This window comes from Nicotiana tabacum, chromosome 13 (genome assembly GCF_000715075.1).
Source record: "Nicotiana tabacum cultivar K326 chromosome 13, ASM71507v2, whole genome shotgun sequence".
NCBI classification, from domain to species: Eukaryota; Viridiplantae; Streptophyta; class Magnoliopsida; order Solanales; family Solanaceae; genus Nicotiana; species Nicotiana tabacum.
The window spans coordinates 116,230,625-116,247,689 of NC_134092.1; the positions used below are offsets into that span (position 1 = coordinate 116,230,625).

General features: G+C 36.4%; 1 protein-coding gene across 1 annotated transcript; it reads left to right on the top strand.

Annotated features, from left to right (window-relative positions):
* Positions 1-6,335: 6,335 nt before the first annotated feature.
* Positions 6,336-16,816, top strand: LOC107766955 (homeobox-DDT domain protein RLT3). The gene is made up of 16 exons (XM_016585873.2): positions 6,336-6,789; positions 8,033-8,091; positions 8,208-8,507; positions 8,630-8,686; positions 8,794-9,043; positions 9,219-9,319; positions 9,612-9,698; positions 9,822-9,953; positions 10,875-11,015; positions 11,521-11,643; positions 11,745-12,185; positions 13,411-13,827; positions 13,926-14,522; positions 15,187-15,291; positions 15,509-15,718; positions 16,319-16,816. Exons 1-15 carry the CDS (start codon positions 6,498-6,500, stop codon positions 15,698-15,700), a joined length of 3,294 nt encoding a protein of 1,097 aa, XP_016441359.2. The 5' UTR covers positions 6,336-6,497; the 3' UTR covers positions 15,701-15,718; positions 16,319-16,816.
* Positions 16,817-17,065: the final 249 nt, after the last annotated feature.

A 17,065-nucleotide genomic window follows, 5' to 3' on the forward strand; every position in this document is an offset into this window, starting at 1 on the left:
AAAGACAAAGTAGGTCAATAGGTTGGAGATTTGGAGTTAAAATAAATAAAAATTTAAATGATAAAATAGAATTATGGAGTAATAAGTAAGGGCATAATTAGAAAAGAAAATAGAAAACGATCCCACCACACAAAATCAGTTGTTTCATAAAATGAGGCTTTTGGTTGTTCCGGAACAATGCCTTTAACAATACGATACAATTAATTTTAAATAAACAATCAAAACAAATATTATTTTGGGATAACAATATAACGCGATACAATGGGTAACAACCATCCAAACAAGATGTTAAGGAAAAGTAAAGCAATTATGGTTGATATTCTACCTTTTCTTCAAGTAAAAGAATAAATCTAAATAAGGTAAGAAAATCAGGACAAATTCCTAACACAAACATGCATGCGACAACTAAGCTGTGCAACCTGTTTTAGCTACTGTTGATTTTTGTAAACTCTTGTGACAATTATTGTGAGCATGCACTCCCATTGAAGGTTGTCGATTAAGCATAGACTGAAAATAATATTTGATTGAAGAGAAATGGAACAATATTTCCGTAATAATTGAGGTTATGAATTTTAATTTATGGGGGGGAGTATGAGATCCGTTGTCAGAGAGAAAATTACTAGTTTGATTAAACACGCTACCAATCAATTTTACCTCTTAGTATAGTGTGTGCTTCTGTTTTTGTGTGTGTGGTGGGGGAGGGGGGGGGGTGAAGGAAGGAAGTTCGAGCTTGATGCAAATGGCTAAAATATCGCATGTTTTTATATGATTATCAATTAAATAAAAAACGTTATTATATGTATCAATCCTTACATCTCCGGCAACAGATGAAATGACAACTAGTTTTGCTATATTGGGGGATATCATTACTAGCAAACCTAATGTCTATATTATATTTGCATGTAAAAGAGTAATTGAACAAATATTGAATAAAACAGTATATGAAGGTTCACAAGCAATTTAATACTTATTCCAAAAGGATTTTTTCGACCTAATTGTATGTACCACGTAATCTTTTTAAAAATATTATGAGTGAGTTATTTAAGTTTCACGCCTTTTTTTAAATCAAAAGTTAAGAAAAATCAAGTAGAATACTAAGTTTAATTATTTTATTTGTGTTTGTAGCAAACAAATAGTTAGTTTATCAAAGTCAAAGTAAATAAGATAATAATTTATTTATTTTTTTGGATGGGTGGATATGAAAGCAAATGGGGAGCCACGATTTGAAGCCCGTGAGTTAAGGATTCTAATTTTTTTTTATTTTATTGGGTTCTAAATTAATAATTTATAAATACTTAATAGATTTTTAAAGATAAATATAGGATTTGAACCAAAGCTACTGAGTCCGACATGGAGACTCTAACTTCACCCATGTATGAAAGTAGATGGCATATAGTAATTATACAATTAGGTTGTAACGACCCGACTTGTAGTTTTAAGAATTAACGCCCCTTTCAGTGACTTAAGGTCTCGAGCAGTTTCGTAATATGTATTATGACTCGCGGGTGTGGTCGAGTTTGATTTTCGGAAGATTCAGAATTTAATTAAAAGAACAATTCTCATTTTGAAGCTTACATGAAATAAGTTGACCGGAGATTTGACTTATGTGAAAACGACTTCGGATTCGAATTCTGATGATTCCAATAGCTTAATATGGTGATTTTAGACTTAGGAGCGTGTCCAAAAAATTATTTGGAAGTCCGTAGTGGAATTTGGCTTGAAATGGCGAAAATTGAATTTTCGAAAAGTTTGACCAGGGAGTTGACTTTTTGATATTGGGGTCGGAATCTAATTCTGAAAATTTTTATAGCTCCGTTATGTCATTTATGACTTGTGTGCAAAATTTGAAGTCATTCCGCATTGATTTGATGTGTTTCGGCACAAGATATAGAATTTGAAAGTTCAAAGTTCATAGATTTTGATTTGAGGTGCGATTCGTCATTTTGATATTGTTTGATGTGATTTGAGTCCTCGAGTAGGTCCGTGTTATGTTATGGAACTAGTTGGTATATTTTAACGGGATCCCGAATGGCTCGGATGAGTTTTGGGTTGAGTTTTGAACGAGTCTGGGCATTTTGGCACTCTGATATTGTTGTAGAATGTTGGAAGTGCGGACCACACAATTTCATGTGCTCAGGCATATTTTCGAGTGTTGTAGCAGATGAAAATGTGCTGTAGCAGATGAAAATATGCAGACCGCAGAGAAAAAGTGCGGACCGCACAATTTTGTCTGCGGCCACACATCAGGGGTTTCTGCAGGTTCGATGGTCTGATTTCGGAGGCTTATATCTTTTAATCTACAACGAATTAGGAGCTGATTCAAAAACGAAATTGTAGCCCTTTGAATCTAGTTTACAGAAAGGTATATCATTAATTATTTAGATATTTGTACAGAAAGTTATGGGCATTTTACTGAAGCCTACTAAGCTGTCACAGTGAAGTGCGACCGCACTCAAAATTGTGCGGCCACAGAACTTAGAAATGTACGGCAGCACTTGAAAATGTGCAGACCGCACATTGGGAAAGCAGACTTGGTACTATATAGCCGAGGGTTAGGTTATTATTTCATATTTGGACATTGGGAACTTGGTTTGTGGCGATTTTTCGTGGGATTTTCAAGAAATTCACCGGGGTAAGTGGTTCTAACTCAGATTTGGTTAACATACATGAATTTATCATTGGTTTTATCATATAATCAATATGTTGAGATGAAAATTTGGGAAAAATTGTAGAAATTTCATAAAAATGAATTTTTGGGATTTGAATACCGATTCGGAGTCGGATTTGAGTGAAATTAGTATGGTTGAACTCGTAATTGAATGGGTTGTCGTATTTTGTGAGTTTCATCGGATTCTGAGACGTAGGCCCCATGAGTGATTTTTGGAGTGTAATTTCGGATTTTTGTGGGAAAATATTAGTATTTTGATCTGGAATTAATTCCTATAATTGTGTGGACTGAATCAAATTAATTATGACTAGATACGAGGTTTTCGGGGGCTAATTCGCGTTGCAAAGCCACAACAGAGTAAATAATTTCATGGTTTGAGGTAAGTATTTTGCCTAACCTTGAGTGCGGGAAATACCCCTTAGGCATTGAGTCTTATGTGCAAATTGTGTAATTGAAAATCATATACGCGAGGTGACGAGTACGTACTTGGTTTATATGTGCAAATTACATTGGTTAAAATCCTTAAACGCCCTTATGTATTAAATTAAAAATTATTGGCACTTATTAAATCCTCTATTTGTCATGCCTAAATCCTTATTTGTTGGATTTGTTTTTATATGATAATTTGGTGTGATTGCCACCTTGATTTTACGTGAAATATTATTTTGTTGAGTTGTTCACTCCCGGATATTTTATTAAGGTTTTTGTGCACATTATGGTCGAGCCATGGGCTCCTTAATGTGAAAAATAATATATTATTTATTTCTGTGGCAAGTTGTAATATTCAGCACTTGATGTACAATCTATGATATGTTGTGATATTTGAGCACTTGAGGTGCAATTTATGAGATATTGTGATATTGGCGCGTGATATTGTTGGGAGGTTTGTTCGGGTGTTTGCACGAGGTTTCTGTCGTGCTATTATTACTATTGATTTATGCACATGCGGTGTGATAAGGTGGGCTAGTTGCGTATGTGACGAGACAAAGTGGGAATATTATTATGCGCGTGCTGTGAGACAATGCGGGCATTTACTTTATTGTTGCACACGTGGCGAGATAAGGTGGGTTATGTCGGGAATTGAATTGTGATGACTTGTGATGGCCTAAGAGCATTGTTGTTCTTACACATTTACTTTTAGGATTACGAGACGGTATCTCGGGAGTGCCCCTCTGTTGACATTTCTCTATGGTTGCACTTGTCTTTAGTTATTTTGTATTTCCGTGATAGGTAAATCCTTGTGATCGTACGTGATGTATTATTTGATTTTAATATGTGTTTGTATTTCTTGATGTATTGTGTTGGCTCGAGCTTTTTAGTATGAGACTTTGAAAATTTATATTTCTGATTTTTACCGATTTTTGATGACTGGGTTATTTTAAATAAAATAAGTTACTATTATATTTTAAATTAATAAGTTTTGCATCCAAATAAGTAGATTATTTGATGTTTTATTTAAATTGAAAATATTATTTTTCTTCACTCAAACTATTTCTAAACTAAACTCATTCATTTGTTGAATTCTTACTTGGTTTAAAAACTGTAACCTTACTTTATTGAAAATGAATTAAATCATGCGAATTTTATGTATTGACATATTTGGCACGAGAGTCGTCCGTGCGGTTGTGATAGAGATATGGGCATGAGGTGCCGCGAAAATATAAAAGAGGGTTGAGAACCGTATTTTATGATTATGACATGAGATATTGATTTGAAAGAGTTTTATATTCGAAGGATATTTATTTGAAGAAATACATTTGGAGAGTATTTATTCGAAAAAATTATATGTGAAAGATTTATATTTGAAAGACTTATTTAATTGGCTGTACTTGTGTTTTTCTTATTCGTCTGAGTAATAATTATGGTGTTCTTCCTGTTTATATAACTAGTTGATTATTGTTGTTATCACTGCTATTTGTTTTCGATTATTTTTGTATGGCACAAGTTATTTGACTAGTGAGTGTCTTGACTGTACCTCGTCACTACTCTACTGAGGTTAGTCTTGATACTTACTGGGTACCGACTGTGGTGTACTCATACTATACTTCTGCACATTTTTTTATACAGAGCCAGGTAATGTGGAGTTAGTTGACCGCTCGCTAGCAGTACGGATCTTGCTGTGGAGACTCAGGGTAAACCTGTTGCTGCGTTCACAGGTTTCAGAGTCACCTTCTGATATTGTACTTGCACTGTTTTATCTCTACTTCAAAACAGTTATATTTATAGGCTTTCTAGTAACTCAGCAGAGGTTATAACTTGTACTATCGGTTTTGGGATTGCAAATATTGTATAGAGACTCCTATTTCGTATTTGTGAGTTGTTAATTAATATTGTTATTATTTCAGTAAATATTAATCTTACCTAGTCCCTAAAACTAGGTGCTATCAAGACATCCTACGGAAGGATATTTATGTCGTGACATAGGTACACTATAGGATACAAGTATATGATTTGTATTGTACTATTAAGTATTAAGGAGTGATAATAATATCAAAATGTTGATCGAAACATGAAAAGTTGCATAATCCATGAAATATTTGTAAAAAAAAATGACGTTCATTTTTTATTTTAGTAAAAAATATTTTCAGTGAGAAAAATATTTTCAGTGAGAAAAATATTTTTGAAGGATACAATTTTTAACTTTTAACCATATCTTCTGTGCAACCGATGTGTCAACTTTTACTATTAAAAGATTGAGTATTACTACAAACACCGTCTCCATCTTATACTTTTATAGGAAATAGTTTCTCTAAGTGCGTAACGCAGAGTTAATATCTGCGTACGCTCTATCTTCCCTATTAATAGAATTACACTAGTAAAGAGGGTTTGCAATATTAATAACCCGTTTGACCAAGCTGCAAAAATCAGTTTATTTTGAGAAGTATTTTTTTTTAAAAGTGCTTTTCTGAGAAGTACTTTTGGTAAGAAACAGTTTGTGTTTGGCTAATTAATTTGAAAAATACTTATGAGCATCAATTATTGTTTGACCAAGTTTTAAAAAACCGTTTCTAAGTGTATTTTTCTCAAAAGTGCTTTTCAAAAAGTACTTTTGGAGAGGAGTTATTTTTTTCTACTTCTTCAAAACTGCTTCTGCTTCTCCTCAAAAGCATTTTTTTCTTTCAAAAGCTTGGTCAAACACCTTAATTTTAGAAAAAAGTACTTTTGACAAAAAAAATCGTTTTTGCATCCAAAGAAGCTTGGCTAAACAGGCTATAAGCCTTTTCTTCCATGATTTGTTTTCTATAAATAACACTTTACTCCCTCCGGTTCACAATAAGTGACCAGTTTGAATTGGACACACCCATTAAGGAAATATAAAATTCTAGACAAAAATAATTAGTGTGACTAAACTATCCTTAATTAAATGTTACAGCATAGTTAATGTGACTGAGTAAAAGACTTTTTAGGGATACATACATAAGTGTAATTTTGGAAAAGCAAATTAAATTTTTTTTTGATTATATAAATAGATACTTATTTTGGACAAAAATAAAAAGACAAATTGATCGCTTATTGTTTACATATTTCACATCTCTCCCCCATCTTAGCTCCTCAAACCGGAGTGAAGTGTTAAACCGATTCGGTCGAGATGTGGTGCATTACTGACCCCGGTTCAAACTCAGGATATTTTATTCGAACAACTCCAGAACAATTAAAGAAAAAAGCTACTAAAAAAAGTGGAAATAGAAAAATATCCCAACATTAAACCCAAAACCCTACATTTGTTAAACCCCAGTCATCTTCTCCATTTTCTCAAACTCTCGTAGAGTTAAAAACAAAGTCTTATCTCTGCTTCTCTAATGGCTGATTGAACTTAACTAAAAATACTATGGCGGCGAAGAAGAAGCAAAATCAGAGCAAGCAGAATTCAGTGAAGAGTAGTTGCCAAATTGAAAAATCAGTGAATTGCACTAAAAAGAAGAAGAATTGTAAAAGGAAGCAACAGCAACAGCAACAGCAGAAACAGTTTTTAAATGAGGATGATTATAGACTTCGGCTTCAGGAGGTATTGTATTCACGGGATTATATTTTAGCTAAAATTTTCAGAAAGGACGGTCCTCCACTTGGTGAAGAATTTAATTCTCTTCCTGAAAATGCTTTTTGTCTCCGCCAGAAGAAAGGTAACTTGTCTAGAAAAATTCATTTCACATTTTGTGTGAATTTTTATGAAGCTTTTGATTGTTGATTGTATAGGTGATAGTTCTGTATATGGTTGTGTTCCATTTCTAGCTCTGGTTAAAAGTATAGCTACGGGCTTATGTAGCGAATGAAGTCAGTCTGTTATAAGCAATTGAGTCCGTCCCTACTGACGCTACAGCTTCTTTTGACTTTGGTCACACTCGGTGTAAATTGAAGTCAGTCTAAAATAGAGTTTAAGTTCTGTGCATTGTCAGTGTAAAACTCTTGATAAACATTAATTGGTAATTTGATAAATATGGTATTTACCTGCTATCAAAGGTTATAATACACTTATATAACTTAAATCCATATATACATATATGTGTGCGTTTGTGTGTTTGTTTCTGTGTGTATAGAGCTAGATAGATATTATCAGATTCGGCAGGAGGCGGCGATGGATTCAGTACTATATATCTGCAGTAGGTTCTCTATATGTTTTTGTATAGTGTCCTGCTTGGGGAGCTATCCAACGGTAGACAATCTTAGGAAGAGAGGTTTATGGTGGTGAGCAGTGTTGCATGTGCAAAAAGCATGAGAAGTGTCTTTTTTTTTTTTGAGGGGGGGGGGGGGGGTCGAGACTTTGCTTTGGAACTTTGTGCCTGTCATTTACAACCTTCAATATCCAAGGGGTTAGCCTAGGACAGTAGCTGAAATGATATCAGGATGGAGCTAAGGGACAGTTGATTAGAAGAAAAAGAAGCTACGGAGGATGGTGCCTTGGCGTGGTATCGATGAAATTATATTTGATTTATCCATACATCAAAAAAAAATGTTGTTTGATTTTTCCAAAGGAAGAAAGTATAGCTCAGGCGAAAGCGAAGTGGGTCAGCTTCTTCTCAACATATATCTACCTATGAGCATTTGACTCAAATATTCAAAATTTTGCTGATAGATGACATTGCTTGGCATTTGATGCTCCAATGGCTAGCCTTGCTATGCACATAGAGAGAAGAGGGATAAAAGGAAACAAATCTCAAAGTTTATAACTGTGCACATGAAGAGATGATTCTAATGGTAATGAGTAGAGTAGGAAAGGTTAGACAATAGCCACTTGTCATTGTGGAACGCTATTACATCTTCCTCTTCTATTTGTTTCTATGGCTGATTAATGCCAGACTGCCAGTTACCTCTTTCTGTATACTTGCTGTACTAAATCTTGTTCTTTTATTTTTCTTCCACGATCAGGTTCCAGAATTTCTAGTCATGCGAGCCAAGAAAACCAAAGAGCGACTAAGAGGAGAAAGGTAGGCAAGATAGATTCCAGGACAAATGTTCATATCCTCTAACTGCTCATTATCAACAATTAGTTATTGTCAGTTTGTTATATTCTCTTTGTATTTAACCTTTTTTTCCAAACCAGGTCTCTGCACCTGCCAACTCGCATTGCCGAGCTTCATGTGAAAGTAGCCCTCCTGTTAAGAAGCATGGTATTGGGAAAGGTCTGATAACAACAAAAGACGTTTCGGTGAAAAAGTATGGCACTGGGAAAGGTTTAATGACTGAGAAGAGGGCTTCAATTAGAAAACATGGCATGGGGAAGGGTTTGATGACAGTTTGGCGGGCAACAAATCCTGATGCCGGAGACGTCCCCACTGGTGTTGATTTTGGAGAGAGTGCTAAAGAGAGAAAGAAGAAGTTGCTGCAGCGTCAGTCTATTTTGGTTGAGCCTCAGGCCATGCCTTTGATATTTAGTTAGCAATTTGTAGTACATGCATGTCTTCCAAGTTCCCTTTCTGATTCTTTGCGAAGGTTGTTAATTGCTAGCTGAACTTCTATATGCAGAGAAAAATTGAAAAGAAATTGCAGGATACGAAGAAGGTTGGCGTGAAAAGCAGAAAGGTATTAGTCTGGCTAATGCTGAAAAGCTTCTATTGTTAGTGGTTGGAGTTGCTTTTTTTGATATATAGTGGTTTGGCTGATTTTAGTTTGGCATTTCATAATTGCAGCCAGAGAATAAAAGGATTGAAAAGCAGAAGCTGCCTCGTAAGGAAAAATGTGAACTTGCGCTGGAAGAGAGAAAGTGCCAAGATGTCTTACCTATCAAAAAAAGGAAGTGCCAAGAAGAGTTTACTCAGTTGGAGTCACTAGTGGATGATGAGGAACTTGAGTTAATGGAGTTGGAAGCAGGACCTAACTCATTAACATGCTGTACACACTTCGCAAACAATGGACTACGTGGCTGTTCACTTTGCAAAGGTAGAATAAGGCCCCCTATTTTTTCTCTATCCTCTTTGCAAATGTTAGTTAATTGTTATATTATATGGTCTAATTGCTGTCAGTGGCCAAGTGATATTACACAATTCACCAGTCATCAATTTGCTTTGAATACAGATTTACAATCCATGTCTAACAAAATTCCTTAATGCTTTAGGTTTACTTCCAAAATTTCCTCCGGATTCAGTAATAATGAAGCTGCCTATCTACATTCGACCGTGGGATTCCTCTCCAGAGCTTGTCAAGAAACTTTTCAAGGTACTCGGGAAATAATATTTTTTGCTGAGTCATGGTGCTAATACAAATAAAAAAAATGAATATTAGATTGTCATGGTTAGTGCTCACTTGGTATGCCTCATTGTTAATGTACTGTTTGTTAAAAAGATTTACTGCTCTTGTTCTCAATAAAGTTGCACAAAGATGATCCATAAAAGTGGTGAAGCATTTTGCATTTTGATACTTTACTTAACATAAGCTTACTTTCTTTTTTCCTATTTCCTTTTGTCCATTATAAAAAGCATATGGGCTAATATGCAGTTTGTTTTTGCAGGTCTTCTACTTTCTTTGTACATACGCGGCAAGAATTGATATTTGTTCCATCACAATTGATGAGTTTGCTCAAGCGTTTCATGAAAAAGTAAGTTCAGCCCTCTACTAGTTATTCTCCATCATTGTCTATTGAGACCTGATAGCTGCTTCTGAAGATGGTGATCAGATGTCTATAACTTTCCGATTTTGATATGATTCTTGTTGCTTTCAGAATTCCTTGCTCCTTGGTCAAGTTCATTTAGCCCTTCTCCAGCTTCTGTTGGCAGATGTTGAAATTCAGCTTGACAGTGGATTAATTCATCAAGCAAGCAGAAAGTGCAATTTCTTGGGATTGGTTCACTCAGTGAGTCTACATGCATTCAGATCCATTGGCACTTTTAAGGCTTTTTATTTTAACATGAGTTTGAGTCTTTAAGAAGCAGCTGTGAGACAATTTTTATACTGCAATTTGTATGTATTTGCTATCTGGCTAGTGCTTCCTAGAACTTCAATCAGAATGTGGATTATTGATTTGATTATTGTCACTTTGCTACAAAGGAGGTTACACTACTTTGGTAGGACAATAAAGAGAAGAGAAGGGGAGAAACAATGATGCTTCAGAAAATGAAAGGGGAAGGAATCTAAAATATGGTAGAAATGTTAAAAAAGAGAACTTGATCATGTCATCAGCTATCCCACAATTTGTGCTGCACTTTTATACTCTATTTCTATTGGGGTGATTCCCTGACCTACACCTACACGCCTAACCCTATAAGTTTGTACAAAGTATCCTGGAGCATATTAGTATATATTTGCTTATACTTGAATCAATTCAGAGAGTTGACATGAATTATACTTTACTGAAAATGGGACGAAAGGGAAAGTTACGGGCCTATAATCTTGAATTCTCCAGGAAGTGCATGTAATGAAGGTAGATGGTCCTTAATAATTTTATCACAAAAACAAATTAAAGGAAAGGTATAGGTCCTAGATTCACCTTTTACATTTGGTATATTCTACATGCAATCTCCCTCTATGCATTCTTCAGATACTTTTATTCCACAGTTGCAATGGTAATACTGGTCCTGGGAAATGATTAATCCTTGGATATCAAATGGTGTAATGGGTTTGCTAATCTCGTTCCCTTGAGAGGGTATATGCCGTTTGATTATTTATATGCTTGTCTATTCTGCTGACAAACTTCTGTTATCTCTGTTTTTTGAAATCTGAAGTGTGCTAATTGCTATATTCTGAAAGAGGAAGCACTTATTTTATTTCAACACAGATTGAACATGAAGAATTTAGTCTGAAACTCTGGATAAGTTCTCTCAATGCCTTAACATGGACAGAGATACTACGGCAAGTCTTGGTTGCTGCTGGTTTTGGGTCCAAACATGGTAGAGTACCTCAGGAGGCTCTCAGCAAGGTACTTCAGCTTCTGTCTACTGATTTAATTGTATTCTTGCATATTTGATATGTCAAGTGGCTATAAGTCATGCTCTAAGGTTCTTGTCATTGGGTGTTTTGAGGCTTTTCGATCTATAAGTGGCCATATTTCATTGTAAGATATAAACTGTTGGAAGTGCCGAGCCTTCACTGGGGAGTAAAGTGGACAAATACTGTTATTTATTATCTAATTCAACTCTTTCCAGAAAGCCCCATACACATCTTAGTGTTTTTGTTTTTATGTGGCAGAGCACTCTCTCTGTTCTATGTGATGGCAAATCTAGTGAACGGCTCAGCATCCTGCTAACTATAAACTGTTATTAGTCTTGATATTTTCTTGAAAAAAGCCTTAAATCTTACGACACCTAATAATGCAAATTGTCATCCTTCGGAGGAGTGTCTTGCAGGAAGTTCTGCTGTTTGATTCATGATGTTACTCTGTAATTTTCATTTCGTTTTGTTCTTTTTGGTTTCTTGTTTCTTAGGAAGTTAGTTTGATGGCCAAATATGGGTTAACCCGTGGTACACTGAAGGGCGAACTTTTTAGCATTCTGCTAATTGAAGGAACTAATGGAATGAAAGTTCATGAGCTGGCAAAACTGCAATCTGTAAGTGGATGTTAATTCTGGTCCTTACTATTATCATTTAGCACCGCCTTCTTTACATCATAAATGCTTCGGTTAATGAATCTTTTCCTTTTGTCTTGAAGATTGTTGAATTGAATCTGGCAGCAACAACCATTCAGCTAGAAGATTTAATAAGCGCAACCCTTTCTAGTGACATTACCTTGTTTGAAAAGATTTCATCTTCAGGGTACCGTCTACGTATTAATCCTTCTTCAGAGGAATCTGAAATTTCTTTCTCAGATTCCGAAGGAGATGACGCCGAGGTTATTACTGGATACATCAGAGATAATTCAGACTGTGAGTCCCACGAACTAGTTCCAGCTGAATCTGGACGGAGATGTCAGTTTGAAAATAGGAACAGTTCGTCAACAGTAAATACTGAAATTGATGAAAGCTACTCAGGAGAAGCATGGTTGTTGGGGCTGATGGAAGGTGAATATTCAGATCTAGGTATCGAAGAGAAGCTGAATGCCTTGGTGGCATTGGTTGATCTTCTTACTGCTGCATCCAGCAACGCTGAGAAGGTAAAAAGTTCGATATGAGTCCATTATGTCCTTTAAAGGAACACTACCCTCTAGGTTATCATGCCCTAAAGGAAAAAGGTTATCATGCCCTCAAACTCTTCTGCCTTCCTATTTGCGTGTCTCGTTTACTGTGTTCAATTTTGCCTTTTAACACATTTTGTTGTCTCCATGAGCATGCTAACTAATTTTTGCTAGTAGGTAAATTTCTGAGAAACTTCTGAGCTGAAAGATAAACCTTGAAAATTGGTGGCAAAAGGTAGATAAGGAAACCACACCCTTCTCTATAACTGCTGATACAGTACTGTTACTCTGGAACAAAAATACATGAACAAGTAAGGAAACAGCTCTGGACCTATTAACAACCAAAAGAGATAAAAGGAAAAGGTAAAGCAAGAGGTCAACTGAAGACATCAATAGAAGCCTTACAACTTTTACATTATTTCTGGTGGAGGACGATGGATTGCTGTTGCAGTCAAGAAAACGAGTCGCTCCTAGGGCTTTGGTTTAACAAGTAACAACGAAGGTAATACAACTGGGAATGTGCAGTAGGTGCACATCACGAGTTCAAATACTGGCTACTGGACCTTGCCAGTATTTAAATGGAGAAGAATGGAAGGGCGTATCCATTTTCCATCAAGTTCCGAAGATGGAAACAACGGATTTCTTGGTTATCCCCCCCCCCCCCCCAAAAAAAAGAGTAGGAAAATATAGTGTGTCGCATTAGTTAACAACTTTGAGGGGGAAGCTCATCTGTTTCTAATTCATGGTGATTAGCAGTGCCTTGGTGCTTTATGACTTATAAGTATATCAAAGTGTGTGAAGCTATATGGCAGTACAAACGAATAGGACTATGTTCCTTTTTGTTCAATTGCCAATGTAGAAGAAGGCAAAAGGCTAGGTTGCTGATCATTGTTAGACGGCACAGTTGAAGCCAGTCCATGAAAAGCATCATGTAGATGCCCTTTTCTTTTCTTCTTCCTTCCATGTCCATGGAAAAATCATGTCTTCCTATTGTAATAGGCCTGTATTTGTTGTCTCTTTGTTGGTTACCGATCCTTTCTTTTGATATTGCTATATATCGAGTACTGATAAAAAGAAGATATTGTTATATTGTATGAGTATTGCCGTTATTCACGGCACTAACACATGAAGATAAAGAAGTGCATTTGTATGTCAGATCGGCTTCTTTTTGTGCATTTTAATTAGTGACAAGTTTTGTCTGCAGGATCCGATGCCGTCCAGTGTAGAATATGCTCCTGCGAGGATTCATCATGCTTCTGGTGGAAAAATAAAGAGGTCATCAGCAAAGTCATCCTACTTGACTGGGCAAGCACAAAGTCATAGTGGACTTTATAGTAATCAAGATTCAACAGTGTCGTTGGAACTTGAACCTGTTGATTCTTCAGCATCAATGTCACAAATCTGGGAGAAAAATAAGTCACCTAGCACTGCAAAGAATGCCAAAGAACTGGAAGCTGGAGACGATTTGCACCCAATGCAGTCTATCTTCCTCGGTTCTGACCGTAGGTACAATAGATACTGGATTTTCTTGGGCCCTTGCAATGATCTGGATCCTGGGCACAGGAGGATTTATTTTGAATCTTCTGAAGATGGTCACTGGGAGGTGATTGATACTGAAGAGGTACTTTAGTATATTTTCGGCACTTCTGTTTCTTATGTTTGTAGCTGCAACAACTTTCAAGAAATGAACTTTTCCCTTTGTTTTTAATCTGGTTGCAGTCTTTATGCTCTTTGTTGTCTGCGTTGGACCGTAGAGGTACACGAGAGGCTCTTCTAGTTGCATCTTTGGAGAAACGGGAAACCTTCCTTTGCCGAGCAATGTCGAATTTGCTGAATGATTTAGGAGATAGGCAATCACCTCTCTGTGGAAGGAATTTTTCTAGGGAAGATAGTTCATCATCTGCAGTTTCTGATGTGGACAACTTAGGCCTGGTTGAAGTGCACAATGGTTCTACTGGTTCGCAGGTGCCTGTAGGGAGGAAAGGAGAACATCAGCAAGAAAAATGGAACAATGCTCAAGCTTTTGACTCATGGATATGGAAATCATTTTATTGTAATCTTGCGGCTGTGAAATGTGGGAAAAGGTCTTATCTTGATTCACTTGCAAGGTGTGAACAGTGTCATGATCTATACTGGAGGGATGAGAAGCACTGCAGGATTTGCCACACTACGTTCGAGCTTGATTTTGATCTTGAAGAAAGATATACCATTCATACTGCAACATGTAGGCAGAACCTAGACCCTGATAAGTTCTCAAAGCATAAAATTCTCCCATCGGAACTGCAGTCACTTAAAGCTGCAGTACATGCAATTGAGGTGAGCAGGCATTCTAATGCTTTTGCAGCTAGTATTATATGTCCATATTTTAGTGTCCATTTTAAAAGTACAAATATAAAGTGCTCCAAATACACAAGAACCCTTTATTGAGCTTGTTGAGTAGGTTAGATATGTTACAATGCATGAGATACTTGTATCATTTTGAGTGGTATGCATATCTTGCTTAAAAGGTTCATGTTCTTCTATTTCTTCCCGTTCAAGTTGTCCACATACAAGCTAGACAAACTACTTTCCATGTCTTGCTTACTGCAAGTTGTGCAGTATAAGGTCCCTATTGGGCATGGCCTAGTGGTTGAAGCATGTGAGTAACAACCTCACAATCTCAGATTTGACTCCCAATTAGAACACTTGGTGTGAGCCCAACTGCTCCAGCCTTGGTAAGCAGGATTACCTTGTCGGCCTGTGTTTGTGGGCTCGTCAGGTTCTCCGGTGGATTAGTTGAGGTGCGTACAAGCAGTCCTAAGAAAAAGCAAGACAGGCCTCAGATAGCTGAGTTGAAATTGAAAATAGACTTAAACTACCTGATATGCACCTTCATAGTCTTAAAGTTACTTGTTCTGTGAAGTGCCACGCAGTTAACCATCCAACTTATGTTTTTGCAATTAAAAATCTGATTTATGTTTTATCATTTATAATGTTGCAGTCAGTAATGCCTGAAGATGCCCTAGTTGCTACTTGGAGAAGATCTTCCCACAATCTTTGGATCAAAAGACTGCGCAGAGCCTCAACTTTATCAGAGATTTTACAGGTGACAAATACTGCCTGTCCTTCAGTATCTTTTTGATAATTGATCTTAATTTCGCAGGAGTCGCATTTTGGAGTTCAAAATAAGCAGAGATCCGTAAAGTCTAGAACAATACCCTTCCAACTGTTGCTAGATCCATATTGTGTTTGAGATTATTTACTTAGAAACTTGACCTTATCAGTCTCACATAACTGGACTTCTATTTTGAAATACCTTGTAGGTTCTTGCTGATTTTGTCACTGCTATCAATGATGATTGGTTGTGTGAATCTGCTCATACTTTGGGATCGAATTATGACCCGGAAGAAATTATTGCAAGCTTTTCAAGCATACCCCAGACTTCATCTGCAGTTGCATTTTGGTTGGTCAAATTGGATGCCTTGGTCGGAACCCACTTGGAAAGTGCCCATTAGCAATATACAAGTCCAAAGGTGTGCCACTTTCTTTTGTTTGATTTAAGTTAGTTCTTGTTTTATGTTTTTGCACTTTTCTCGCATAAATCGTCGATCCATCTATTTATGCACTGAACATTTGGTTTCCTCATTTATTCTTTATTTCTCGTTGTGTGTGGGGAGTTGGGAGGGGAGAGGGTTTTAAATGAAGCTTCTTATAGTGCTTCTTTGGGCAACTATGTAGCTTTTTTGACCTGGTTGAAAATATGCTAAAAGTTGGTGATACAACTTGTTGCTTGAAATGTGCATTTCCTACTGATAGTGTGTGCTAAGCCTAGCTAACAAAGGGGTGAGGGTCTAAAAATAAATAATTAAATGAAAGAAGCTAAGATCATTGAATCTTCAGGTTCTGTGGTATGTTTTCTTCCATGCCCGCTTAGGCTTGTTCTGTTTCTATCTTCTTTTGAAACTGTAGAAGTAATACATCTCTCCTTTGTCTCTCAAAGTAGTTGCCAGATTTATCTCTCGACTGGCAAATATTTCGTTGTGGACCATTATGACCCTTTTGCACTGAATATATGATATAGTCCCTCTTCACTGGTCATCTGACACATCTCTTGATATTCCTTGACATTTCAGGTACATTTGTTCCGATCAGGTGATATTCTTTAATTCCAGTATTAGAGTACATGGTTTGCATCAAACCGGATCCATCACACTTCTCTGTGACAAAATTTAGACTTTTGTAGAGGGTTATTCGTATCATTATCCCCGAGGGAATCATGCCGCTTACTGCTAGAAGTGTAACAGAAAAGCAGTAAAGCAGAAAGTGCGGCTTGTTCAGCAATTGGTTCAACGATCCAACCTGACATTACACACTTGTACAATGTTACTTCCCAAAATCCATTTTTGTCATCAGTATACTAGGATACATGAATGCTTATCGAATGTACATAATAGAGTAGGTCATCCCCAGCCCTCAGCGCTCCAATTTTGGCCGTCTGTTGTATTAGGAGTCACCCTTGATTTTTTCACTTGTATTAACTCATTCCTTGTAAGATAAAGAATCTGTTATACATGTCTTCGTTTGCGGCAAAGTAATAAAATTTGATGGGGCTGTTCGATGCTTCGATTTCAGTTCAGTTGTTTATTATTGATGGGGCTGTTCGAGGCGTCAGTTTCAGATCACATTTTTATTCTTTCTTTGGTTTTAGACTGCTTATTTTTACTTGCGGCATGAAAATATGATTTGTTTTTTTGGGGTGTTAAGCTAAAGTAAACTAATGTGTAAGCTAAGTTGGAACTTAGAGAAACTAAAGTTAGGATACAGTAGTATCATTACTAATAAGTGTTGTTTTGAGCAGATATCGTTTCTGGGCTGGAAGA